The 13,383-nt window shown below is 49.8% G+C and overlaps 1 protein-coding gene across 13 annotated transcripts in view; it reads left to right on the top strand.

Annotated features, from left to right (window-relative positions):
• The window catches only part of KDM6B (lysine demethylase 6B), a 67,709-nt gene extending 54,940 nt beyond the window's left edge, over positions 1–12,769 (top strand). For 11 of the 13 annotated variants that reach the window (XM_084806690.1, XM_084806689.1, XM_084806688.1 and 8 more), the window contains 2 exons: positions 6,579–6,705; positions 6,842–9,717. In XM_084806690.1, coding sequence (XP_084662816.1) covers positions 6,579–6,705; positions 6,842–7,240 — 526 coding nt within the window. In that variant the 3' untranslated portion in view covers positions 7,241–9,717. Of the gene's footprint in view, positions 1–6,578; positions 6,706–6,841; positions 9,795–10,650 lie in introns of those variants that run through there. The other 2 variants (XR_014783994.1, XM_084806698.1) reach the window with 2 other exon arrangements.
• Positions 12,770–13,383: the final 614 nt, after the last annotated feature.

The following is a 13,383-nucleotide window of genomic DNA, read 5'->3' as shown; positions in this document are numbered from 1 at the left end:
CCTGGCTGCTACTTGGCCTCTTCATACCCATGGAAGCAGTAAGGGTGTTCTTAGTTTTTCACACAGGGCTTCTCCATTTTGGCTTTATTTCTGTAAAATAAATAATGACACGGTGTAATATGTCATGTGTTGTTGTTCATCTGAGGTTGTATTTACCTAATTTTAAGACCTGCTAAGGACCAGATGATTTTTATTATGTCCTGATACGTAAAACCATAGAACTCAAAGAGGGTGTACTTTCTTTTTCACATGACTGTATATATATATACACACACACACACACACACACACACATACACACACACACACACAGATGCATGCAGTGCCTGTTGCTGGGGAAGGGAAACTAGGGGGCCACCAAGAAAAGACACTGCGGCTGGGTATTCACACCCTGCTGTAGTGCGCGAGGCTGAGTGCGCATGCAGTTCTGAGGATTTGGGTCCACCATCAGTGAGGTGGATCCCTCTCTTGTTTTGAATGTGTGTGGACTCCGTATGTACCCCATCTTTGGTGGGGGACAGTCAGGCCTCCTGAGCCATTAGCAATTGCGTGGTAGGCAGCAATTCAAGAGGTGGACCTGCGATATTGTAAGGGAACGTTGGAAAATTAATTATATTTATCCATACAAAAGGTAACAGGAATTATAGTACAATGTGATCCGTGATGGATTGTTGTTAACGTATACTAGAAATGTTCAATTACAAAAGAAGAAGCAGCGAGAACTAAGGGCATGTGTGGTAAAAACAACTGAACAGTTTTGCTGTGCTAGGGATTGGAAGACAAAGTGCCTCCAGTGAAGGAGTGGGAAAATAAACTTTATGATTTTGCAGTAGGGGCTAAACTTGCAAGTTCTATTCACTTCTGCAAGAAAGGTGTGCCCCAACGTCCCAAGAGTTCCATGTTTGTTTATTATTGAAGAGAGGAACCACGCCCAGCAAATGCTGCCTCCATCGCATCCTCACGTAGCTGTCCAGCTGAGCTTTTCTGAGCGGTTTGGGGCTTGCTTACATTAAACCCGGAGAATCCAGTCCTGGAACCCTCGGAGGCGCACTATGATGAGTTTGCAAGATATTTTGAGGATAAAATCGCTCACCTTCATGCTGACTTGAACACCACTACTGACGCAGGGTCTGCTGAGGTGTCCAGCGCATCATCTTATCCTGTTTCGTGGGATCAGTTTCAGTTTTTGGAGCCTGAGGATGTAGACAGTTGCATCTGCTTGACCCAGCACGTGCTCTCCTGACCCTTGCCCCTCATGGTTTATTCCAGCTAGCAGCAGGGGGCTGACCGGATGGATGAAGGGAGTGGTGGACGCATCATTGCGTGATGGTGTCCCTACTGCCTTGAAGGAGGCCGTGGTACGACTACTCCAGAAAAACCCTCCCTTGATCCAGAGATCTGTGCTAACTATCATCTGGTCACAAATGCCCAGAGACCCTATGGGCTGGCAGTCCCCAGGTCCGGGAATTGGTTTGTCTGCCTGTTCTGGATGGGGTTGTGCTCCCTCGGAAGGAACAGGTGCATAGTTTGAGGATGCTCCTGGATCCATCTTTGTCACTGAAGACCGAAGTGGCCTTGGTGGCCCAGAGTGCCCATTCCCAACTTCGGTTGGTACACCAGCGATGCTCATTCCTGGAAAGGGATAGCCTGGCCACGGAGATCCATGCACTGGCAACCTCACGACTGGATTACTGCAATGCGCTCAGTGTGGGGCTGCCCTTGTGCCTGGTTTGGAAGCTGCAGCTGGCGCAGAATGCAGCAGCCAGGGCACTCACTGGGACACCCAGCTATGCCATAACACCTGTGTTAAAAGGATTGCACTGGCTGCCTGTTGGCTACCAAGCCACGCACAAGGTTATGCTCTTCTCATGCAAAGCCCTGTTTTATTTGCTTGTTTGTCTGTTTATTTATGCATTTATGCATTTCATTTCATTTCATTTCATTTCTGTATCACCCAAAAGGTAAAGCTCTCTGGGCAGTTCACAAAAATTAAAACCACAAAGCATAGCAAAAAACAGTATAAAATATGAAAGCTTAAAACCACAAGATAACAGTACAACCAGAATAAAACCTAGCAGCCCCAAACAACTTGGGACCAGGATACCTGGCAGCCCGCCTTTCCCTGTGCATACCAAGGCAGCCTTTGCAATAATCAGAGGAGGCCTTGCTGCCCATTCCAAAACGAACACAATGTCGCCGTGAAGAACCCCGATGGGGGCCCTCCCTAGCGGCACCTGCCCCCGGGAGACCCTCCCCTGCGCAGCTCAGGAGGCAGAAAACGCAACATCTTTCAAACGCCTCCTGAAAACGCCCTGGTTCACCCCGGCTTTCCCTGGGCCGTGAGTAAATTAATGATGCTGCTCCATTTTACTGCTCCTTGATTTTTTACTGTAGTTGGAAGCATTTTTATTTATTTATTGCATTTATACCCCGCCTTTTTTCCTCTTGCAAGGAACCCAAGGCGGCTTACATTATCCTCCTCCTCTCCATTTTATCCTCACAACAACAACCCCATGAGGTGGGTTGGGCTGAGAGTCTGTGACTGGCCCAAAGTCACCCAGTGAGCTTCCATGGCTGAGTGGGGACTAGAACCCGGATCTCCCGGCTCCTAGTCCAACACTCTTGCCACTACACCACACATTTTTACTGTTGTGTTTTAATGCTGTGTTTCAGTATTGTGTTTTTAATATTGTATTTTAATATTGTGAATCACTGAGAGTTTTAATTGTATTCAGTGGTATATAAATGCCACAAATAAATAAATAAATGATACTTTACATTTATTTTTAATACTAACTCAGTCAAAATATTTACAACCAAGAGTCTTGTGGCCGTTTAAAGAATAGCAAATTTATCATGGCATAAACATTCGTGGCCCCTTCATGGATCACTGCCTTGTTGTGGCGAAGGGGCTTGCGTAACTCAGTGAAGCCATAAGCTATGCTGTGCAGGGCCACCCAAGACGGACAGGTCATGGCAGAGAGTTCTGACAAAATGTGGTCCACTGGAGAAGGAAATGGCAACCCACTCCAGTATTCTTGCCAAGAAAACCCCATGGAACGTATCACAAGGCTAAAAGAGATGACGCCGGAAGATGAGCCCCTCAGGTCGGAAGGTGTCCAGTATGCTACTGGGGAAGAGCAGAGGGTATTTCCAAGTAGCGCCAGAAAGAGTGAAGCGGCTGGGCCAAACCCGAAAGGACACTCAGCTGTGGATGTGTCTGGTGGTGAAAAGAAAATCCGATGCTGTAAAGAACAATATTGTTTAGGAACCTGGAATGTCAGATCAATGAATCAAGGTAAGCTGGAGGTGGTCAAACATGAGATGGCAAGATTGAACATCGACATCTTGGGAATCAGCGAACTAAAATGGACAGGCATGGGCGAATTTAATTCAGGTGACCATCATATCTACTACTGTGGGCAAGAATCCCTGAGAAGAAATGGAGTAGCACTCATAGTCAATAAAAGGATGGGAAAAGCAGTACTGGGGTACAATCTCAAAAATGATAGAATGATCTCAGTACGAATCCAAGGCAAACCATTCAACATCACAGTAATTCAAGTCTATGCCTCAACCACTGAGGCCGAAGAAGCTGAGGTTGATCGGTTCTATGAAGACCTACAACACCTTCTAGAACTAACACCAAAAAAAGATGTCCTCTTCATCATAGGGGATTGGAATGCTAAAGCAGGAAGTCAAGAAATCACCGGGATAACAGGCAGGCATGGCCTTGGTGTACAAAATGAAGCAGGACAAAAGCTAATAGAGTTTTGCCAAGAGAACATGCTGATCATAGCAAACACTCTTTTCCAACAGCACAAGAGGCGTCTACACATGGACGTCACCAGATGGTCAATATCGAAATCAGATTGATTATGTCCTTTGCAGCCAAAGATGGAGAAGCTCCATACAGTCAGTAAAAACAAGACCTGGAGCTGACTGTGGCTCAGATCATGAGCTGCTTCTTGCAAAATTTCGGCTTAAATTGAAGAACGTCGGGAAAACCACTAAACCGTTCAGGTATGACCTAAATCATATCCCTGATGAATATACAGTGGAGGTGAGGAATAGATTTCAGGGATTAGACCTGATAGACAGAGTGCCTGAGGAACTATGGACGGAGGTCCGTAACATTGTTCAGGAGGCAGCAACGAAATCCATCCCAAAGAAAAAGAAATGCAAGAAAGCCAAGTGGCTGTCTGATGAGGCTTTACAAGTAGCTGAGGAAAGAAGAGAAGCGAAAAGCAAGGGAGAAAGGGGAAGATATACCCAACTGAATACAGAGTTCCAGAGAATAGCAAGGAGAGACAAGAAGGCCTTCTTAAATGAACAATGCAAAGAAATCGAGGAAAACAACAGAATGGGAAAGACTAGAGATCTCTTCAAGAAAATCGGAGATCTCAAGGGAACGTTTTGTGCAAAGATGGGCATGATAAAGGACAAAGAAGGCAGGGACCTAACAGAAGCAGATGAGATTAAGAAGAGGTGGCAAGAATACACAGAAGAACTATACAGGAAAGATCTGAATGTCCCTGATAGCCATGATAGTGCGGTCACTGAGCTTGAGCCGGACATCCTAGAGAGTGAAGTCAAGTGGGCCTTAGGAAGCATTAGTAACAACAAAGCTAGCGGAGATGACTGTATTCCAGCCGAGCTATTTAAAATCCTAAAAGATGATGCTGTTAAAGTGCTGCATTCAATATGCCAACAAATCTGGAACACTCAACAGTGGCCACAAGACTGGAAAAGGTCAGTTTACATTCCAATTCCAAAGAAGGGCAACGCCAAAGAGTGTTCAAACTACCGCACAATTGCGCTCATTTCACATGCCAGCAAGGTGATGCTCAAAATCCTACAAGCTAGGCTTCAGCAGTATGTGAACCGAGAACTACCGGAAGTACAAGCTGGGTTTAGAAGAGGCAGAGGAACTAGAGATCAAATCACCAACATTCGCTGCATCATGGAGAAAGCAAGAGAATTCCAGAAAAACGTCTATTTCTGCTTCATTGACTATGCTAAAGCCTTTGATTGTGTGGATCACAACAAACTGTGGCAAATTCTTAAAGTGATGGGAGTACCAGACCACCTTACCTGTCTCATGAGAAACCTGTACGAGGGTCAAGAAGCAACAGTAAGAACCAGACATGGAACAACCGATTGGTTCAAAATTGGGAAAGGAGTACGACAAGGCTGCATATTGTCACCCTGCTTATTTAACTTATATGCAGAGTACATCATGAGAAATGCCGGGTTGGATGAATCAGAGGTCGGAATTAGGATTGCTGGGAGAATTATCAACAACCTCCGATATGCAGACGATACCACCCTAATGGCAGAAAGCGAAGAGGATCTCAAGAGCCTCTTGTTGAGGGTGAAAGAGGAGAGTGCAAAAGCTGGTTTGAAACTCAACATTAAAAAAACGAAGATCATGGCATCTGGCCCCATCACTTCCTGGCATATAGAAGGGGAAGAAATGGAAGCAGTGACAGATTTTACTTTCTTGGGCTCCAAGATCACCGCAGACGGTGACTGTAGCCATGAAATTAAAAGACGCTTGCTCCTTGGGAGGAAAGCTATGGCCAACCTAGACAGCATAGTCAGAAGCAGAGACATCACCTTGCCGACAAAGGTCTGTCTAATCAAAGCTATGGTTTTCCCAGTAGTAATGTATGGCTGTGAGAGCTGGACTATAAGGAAGGCTGAGCGCCGAAGAATTGATGCTTTTGAACTGTGGTGCTGGAGAAGACTCTTACGAGTCCCCTGGACTGCAAGGAGGTCCAATCAGTCCATCCTAAAGGAAATCAACCCTGAGTGCTCATTGGAAGGACAGATACTGAAGCTGAAGCTGAAATATTTTGGCCACCTAATGCAAAGAGAAAACTCCCTGGAAAAGACCCTGATGCTGGGAAAGACTGAAGGCAAAAGGAGAAGGGGACGGCAGAGGATAAGATGGCTAGATAGCATCACGGATGCAATGAATATGAACTTGAGCACGCTCCGGGAGAGAGCGCAGGACAGGAAGGCCTGGCGTGCTATGGTCCATGGGGTCACGAAGAGTCGGACACGACTGAACAACAACAAAACATTCGTGGACTATGCCAGAATAAAATGGTTAGCCTTTAAAGTGTCACGGGACTCTTCACTGCTTTCCCTGCAACAGATTTAACATGGCTGCCCCTCTGGAAATTGTGAAAAATATTCATGTACTGAGCTTACTGGATTTAGAATGACTCTATAGCTGTATAATGAGAACAACCACAACAGGGATGATGCGTTTCCCTTCACTGACCACAGAGTGGGGGTGATATCTCCCCCCCGCCTGCCCCCTGCTTGCCTCCGCTGGGATCTAGAGGAGCCTTGCTGCCCAGTTCCCTGCTTTATGTGCGCTAAAAACCAGCCTGGTGGTGTGTGTGCATCGGGGGTTTGGGGCTGTGGGTGGGATTCCGCAGTGGTGTGGGTCCTCCGCTAGAGGTGCCGCCCGCCAGCGCTGTCTTCCAGCATGGTTGTTTAAGGCTCCCTGCAGACTCGGGTAGATGTGCCCTCACCCCTTCTCTCCCTCCCTCCCTCCCTCTCAGGCACTGTCTGATGCAGTCCATAAAACACTGCCAGGTGCAACGCGAGAACCTTGTGCGATCTGGGAAGAAGATTGCCTACCAGGGCCGGGTGAAGGATGAGCCAGCCTACTATTGCAACGAGTGTGATGTAAGTTCTCCTGGCGTTCTCCCTTTGTTCGCCACAGTGGCTCATGGTGGGCTTGTGCCAACTCCAGAGGGGTGAGGGTGCGCACACCTTGCTCTCGTTCTCTCTCTCTCTCTCTCCCCCTCCCTCCCTCTGTCAGTCTCTCTCTCTTCTCAGCTGGCGGCTGCCACGTCTCCACAGGGGTCCTGTGCCACAGAGCAGCACTGCAGGTGGCACTCCCGCTCTGAGGCAGCGCCGGGCCCAGAATGCCAAGACACGGTGTCCAGGCGAGTCAGGACCCACCCGTGGCCACTTGGGCTGCGGGACGGGCTTTGCCTTCACTCCACACTCAAGTGCTGTTACTGTGCCTCACCTCAGACGTGGTCCACATTTCCAGCAGTCTCCCGGCGACCCGCCTCCAGGCTCCCTGGCAGGAAGCGAGCGCAGCGTCTCCTGTCCTGCTTTCATTCCCTGCCACAGACTTGTCGCGGAAGGGGCCCGCCTTAGGCACCCGACAGGGGTAATCACTAGGCCCTCCAGTGGGAGCAGTCTTTTATGAGGCCTGTTTGTCTTTAAAATACCTCCTGTCCCACCTCCAGTTTGGGATTTTCGCACCTCCTCCGTGCCTGACAATGCTGAGCAGCGGGGGGCCATAAGAGAGGAGAAGGGTCAAAACAGTGAGTATGAACGCGTGTTTTTAAAAGCAGTGGAGGAGAAGGCAGTGCGCCCGCGGCCGACTGGGCTCGCTGTGACCCTTTGAAAGGATAACCGAGCAGCCGCCCACAGTGCCTGAACAGTGGCTTGTCTAAAGCCACCGCTGCCAATCTTGGAGTCTTGGAGTTTTTCCCCCAGAACCCTGAGGTGAAATGGATCATTGATGTGGCAGGATGAGGTGGACTTAACCCCTCTCTGAACGGGGAGAAATCGTCTGAGGATGGGGCAGCATCTCAGCTAAGCCAGGGAGGGAAGCGCGGCTGACTTGCGCAGAAAGACTGGAGGTGTGGGGAAGATTCTTCCGTGAGGAAGCACAGGGGATGAGCAGCAGGGAGTTTGTGGAGCAGTGACTCAGCACAATAGCAAGGCAGAGGCAGTAATGACTTGGATAACACAGGGAGTATGGAACGGTGACTCGGCTAAACCGGGGAGCATGTACCCAGTAGCTTGGATAGACAGGGAGATGGCAAAGCAGAGACATGACAGGTTGGGGAGATGGAAGCAGTAATGCTGCGGCTAAACTAGTGAGTAAGGAATATCTGCCAGCCAGCCTTCTAGGAGAGTGCATTAGAGTTGATTGAACAGCGCTGAAATGCCTTTAAAGGCATTTTTACCTGAGCCAGATAGAAAATGATCAGGCTCCTGTAGGACTGGGGAGGATGACTTGACTAACTCGAGGGAGCTGTACAGATGAAACCGTGACTTGGCTAGGCTGGGGAAGGACTGAGCCAGGAACGCGTGTGGAGCAACTACTTGGCTAGGGGGATGGTGACATGGGTAGAAGAGAAGAGGGCAGGTTTGGGGCTGAGCTAAATAAGAGGTTAGTTCAGCCCAACAGTGCTTAGGGGATGTAACGTCTGAAGATCAGATGGGCTTCCAAACCTAGATGCAGAAAAGAAGCTGCTGAGTTTCCTGCCACCCACCACAGCGACCAGCCAGTCAATCCCAGCTCAGAAGCCACCGGGAGACCTCCCTGAATGCATCAGCCAGGCCCCCGCGAGCGATTCATCCACGGGGCGGTGCCAGGGTGAGCGTCCCTTGAAGAGACCAAGATTTGAGGATCCGTCCCTTCAGCTCGGGAGAGGCTGAGGACGGCAGGATGAGCGCTCTCTGCTCCAGAGCAAGCTGTTGTGCCGAAGTGGTCCCTGCAGGAGCCAAGATGAGGTCCCCGGGGGGGGGGGGGGGGGCTGGGGGCAAAGCTGAGGACCGTGGCACCTGAGTCCCGACTCCAGCCCGGAAGGCACAGATTGCATTCGTGTTGCGGAAGAACAGAACCGGTGGGGATGGATGGATGTTGGCAGAGAAGAAATAAACTCCTTCCTCTTGCTTCTGTGTCCGTGTGCTTCTTCCACGACCCCGCAGCCCTGCCTGTTTCCTGCTGAGGCACCTTGCCCTGCTGTGAGAAATCCGCCGTGGCCTTCGTGTGTTTTCTGGGCTCCTGCCCCCAGGGTTTTTTGCTTGCCTGGTAGCAGCTGAGCCGTCCTCTGTGGGCCGGACACAGCGAGCAGCAGCCCACGGCCATCCTGGAATCACAGCCGGAAACGGCCGCCTGCAGACACTGCTGGCTGTGTCCGTGCGCAGCCACGGTTCTCCGTGCGATGGCCGGCAATAGTCTGGAGGGTTCTGCTCACCCTCCCTGACAGGGTGTCCTCTGGATGTGGCAGGGCCATGCTGGGAGTTGTAGTCCAACGCATCTGGATGGCACCAGGTTGGGGGAGGCTCAGTTATGAGAAGCAAAAGCAAATTTCTTCCCATGGCGTGGGATTTTTTTAAAAAAATACTTTTGTGGATTTTGGCTTGTTTTGTTTATTTAATCCTAGAATGTCATGCTAAGAAAAGTGGGGTGTTGGGGTAGGGTCTGGAAAATTCTAGCGGGAACCCAAAGCGGGGGGTTGAATATTTCCAGAAGTTGCAAGGGGAGCAGAAAAGCATTTGGTGGCCTAAATGTAAACCAGGGGAGGGGTCTGGGGTCTGTAATGCAGTTTGCAAAGACATAATGAGAGGGATGTAGCAGTTGTGGGGGAAAGTTTGGGTCTTGCGGGGGGCGGGGTTCTTGGGTTGCTTTTCACAGCTGGCCTCGTCATCCACCCAGGTGGCTCCTTTGATCCCTCAGGCCCGGTGGTCCCGCTTCCCAGCTCCTTCCCTTCCCCAGCACTTTGACGTCGCTCGGTGAGGGGGCAAGCGGTGCTGCAGGAGGGCAGGCGCTAACGGCCCCGCGTTCCCCACAGGTGGAGGTGTTCAACATCCTCTTCGTGACCAGTGAAAATGGCGGCAAGAACACGTACCTGGTGCACTGCGAGGCCTGCGCCCGGAAGCGGAGCACGTCCCTCCATGGCGTCGTGGTGCTCGAGCAGTACAAGACGGAGGAACTGATACACATCTATGACAGCTTCACCCTGGTGAGTACGTTGGGAGGGGCGCAGAAGCAGACGGAGAACCCCGCTGGATCACACCCGAGGCCTCTCTGGGCTGCGTTCCGCTCACGCAGTGGCCAGCCAGAGGCCCGACAGGAAGCTCTCACGCAGGACAGGAGGGCAACAGCAGCCTCCCACCTGTGTTTCCCAGCAACTGCTAGACAGAGGTCTAGTGCCACTGATAACTTCTAGCCACCAGGACTAGTAGCCATTGACAGCCTTCTCCTCCAGGAATTTGTCCAGTCCCCCTTTAAAGCCGTCCAAGTTCTTGGCCATCGCTACGTCTCGTAGAAGTGAATTCCACAGCCTGACCCCGCGCTGTGTGGAGAAGCCCTGCCTTTGATCTGTCCTGAATCTCCCGCCAGTCAGCTTCACGGGAGGACCCCGTTGGGTTCTAGGATTCTGAGAGATTCCGCTTTCTCCACACCATGCAGAGTTTTGTAAACCTCTGTCACGTCTCCCCCATTTCTTTGCCATTTCAGCTTCCCCAGCCCTCTCCACCCCGGCTCCTCACCAGGTTTTACCATTTCTTTGTAAACTGGAGCTTTCCAGTCTTCCAGCTGTGGAAAAACAGATAGCTGCCCCCTGTTGGCAGAAGAAAGCAAACCTTTACGAGTGAACTTCAAGACATTTCAGGGCTGTTCAGTGAACTCTAAAGAAGCTGTCTGGCAAATACTCTCCCCTGATCGGTGGTTGGGAGGAGCAAAATTAGGATTATCCTGTGGCTTTCAACAGCTTTATCTAACTCAGGATGGGATGGGGAGTTGGAATGGGATAGCAGCAAGCATTTGGAAGGCAGGGCTCCCTACTAATTCCTCTTTCCCCCCCATTTTCTTGGCAGTCTGCGTCACCAAGTTCAAGATGAGCCATACCACGCCCGGACACGGATGTCTGGGCTGGTCTCCCCATGCTGGCCTCTCCCTTGCTCACTGTGTGTGTGGTGGAGGGGGCAGGGGGGGCGGTGCCAGCCTGGCCCCATCCTCCCTTAAAAGCAGCTGAGCCTCTGATCTCCACCCATTCACTTAACCCATGCCTGCCCTGAGCTGGGGCAACACAGAACTGGCATTGCAAGACGTTCCCCCAATGGACTTTTTTTAATTTATTCTTCAAAATGGACCTTCTTTTTTCCCTGGGTGGTGCTGATTTTGTATTAAAAATAAGAAAAAAAACTGAATTAACAACAACAACAAAAAGGCAGCAAAATCGATCGAAAGGTAGCAGCAGCCTCTCTGAACATTAGGGGATATGTGGCTGTTCTCCCCGCTTCGTGTCAAACTCCACCGTGCCTGCTTCCCCTTGGACATGGATTGGGGCCTTTGATGGACAGATAAAAAGAGGAGATGAAAACATTTTCTTCTTCACAAGAGCATTAATTTTTGTCTCTCTCTCACCGGGGAGGAGAACAAAGGTGCGGACCAGAGAGATGGCTGTTAATTTGGGGTGCGTGGATTTGTTTGGGTTTTTTTTTCTTTTAATTACATTTTTCTTGTTGGAAATTTAAAGGAAAAAAAGAGAGAGTTTGGAAAACAAAAACGCAAGCAAGCAAAAAAATTAATACGGGTTTCTTAACACAGGACTTTTATGGGTTCAGTTCTCTCGGGGTGAACTTCTTGTTGGGAGGGGGAGAGTGTACATTGATTTATATATATTGGCGGGGTGGGACTGGGGACAATTTGCGCGTGTGGTTTTTAATTATTCTGATGGACATTTGATTTCTTACATCCTTTTATATATTATATATATAAATATAAGAAAAAAAATCTTGGTTTGTATTAGAAACTGCTTTTAAAAACAAAAACACAAAACATAAAAAAAAATACGAGTCCAGTCAAAATGTTTGTGCGAAGCACAGGATAAACCCTGTGCAATGAGTTGGGATAGTAAAAATATAGCCCTGTGCAAAGGGTGTGGTGCTCGCCCCAAATCAGACACACACGGGTAGATGGGAGTTTGTTTTTTTGCAGAAAGGAGGAGGGGGCTTATATCTCCTCTGCCACACCTCCGTAGGCATACTCATTGCCCACCTAACCCCCCATGCCAACTGGGTAGGGGGCAATCTAACAATGAGTTCTGCTTCTCATCCTCCTTAACTATTAAATACCCTTAAGTCTGACCCTTAACTCTTCATCTTTAGCAGATAAAATTGTTTAAACCTTAACTTTAACCTTTATTTTTCCTTGCTGAATTCATTGCCCCTCCTTTTTAAATGCTGCATGCTTTTGTGGCTCTACAGTTCTCACTCCCAGTTCATTTAAAACAACAGCAGCAACAAATGTCTCAGATTTGGGGTAATTTTTCTTTTCCCCCTGCTTTTTTAATGTGTACCTCCATGCCTCAGAGTTGTTTTGCAATTTGTAAATGTTCTCCCTCCCTCCCTCTTTCCCTCTCTCTCTAATTTATATGTCTATTTTTGGTAATGATTTCTCTATTTATTGGTCCTTTATTGGGGTTTGATCCAGCTTTTTCTTCCTTTTTAAAAAAAAAAAAAACATTTTACAACGTTGTATCTGTTTTATTTTTATTTTTTTAAGTATTTCTTTTTTGTTGTTCCTTTTCGGCTTCTTGCTGGAATTTTAATTGAATTTCTAAATGTTTTATTTTTGTCTGTCAACGTTCTCCTTGACATGGTGCTCAGTTTTCTCACCGGGGGTGGGAAGGGAAAATAAAGCTTGATCCAGGTTCATCTGTTGATTTCCTTCTTTAACAGCATCTCACCCCACCCTACATTGTAAAAATCTCTTCCTTCCGAAACTGCACTTTTTAATTCCCAGATCCCCCCCCCCCCCAACACACTGTAATAAAACAGATGAACATCTAGCTACTCTGGAAACCAACACACACACACACACACACACACACACACGCGGATTCTTATTGTACTGTAGGGACAAGAAGAAAGCAAATCTTATTTTGTAAATGTAAAAAAAAAAAAAATTAAATTAACTCACAGAGAAAAGAAACCAGCCTCTGTCTGTTTTCCTTCTTTTCGGTACCGGATACAGGAATTGCATCCGAGGTTGCAACGGTGGCGTAGAAACAGCAGTCAGATCCCCCTGCTCAGCTGCTGCACGGGGGCATTTTTTTAGAGGGTGGGCACCGTTCACTAAGAAACCAGATTTAGAAGGCGCACTTCTGGCCCCGCTGGAAAAGCGGGGCCCTGGGGTCCTTGAAGGGGCGGGGCGGGGGGGCCGCATGTCCTCGCGTGGTTCCCAGCGGGGAAGCTGAGGCAGGCCCGCAAAGGCGCCCCCGCCCCGGGGCCGCGCACCCACGAAGCGGGGTCTGCCGCGCGCGCCCGTGCAGCCCCGCGGGCGGGCTGGGGCGCCGCGGCCAGCCCTTCCTGTCCCGCGCGCGGCTCCCTCGGCGGGGCCCCCCGTGGCGTGGCCCCCGGCCCCGGCCAGGCGCTCCGCGCGCGCCCCCTCCCCCGCGAGCATCGGCGGGGCGGGGCGGGGCGGGAAGCGTCCTCGGAATCCGCCCCCCGAAGGACGCGTCCCCGGGCGGGCGCGCCTGGCGCGGGGAGGGAGACGCCGGTGGCTCGCTGCGGGTGGGCGGGGGGCGCATGCCGGGCCGGGGAGGG

This window comes from Heloderma suspectum, chromosome 6 (assembly GCF_057233095.1).
Source record: "Heloderma suspectum isolate Gila_16-S chromosome 6, 16-S_ref, whole genome shotgun sequence".
In the NCBI taxonomy this organism is placed as follows: domain Eukaryota; kingdom Metazoa; phylum Chordata; class Lepidosauria; order Squamata; family Helodermatidae; genus Heloderma; species Heloderma suspectum.
The sequence above is the reverse complement of the archived record's forward strand: the minus strand, read 5'-3'. Positions and strand labels throughout refer to the sequence as shown.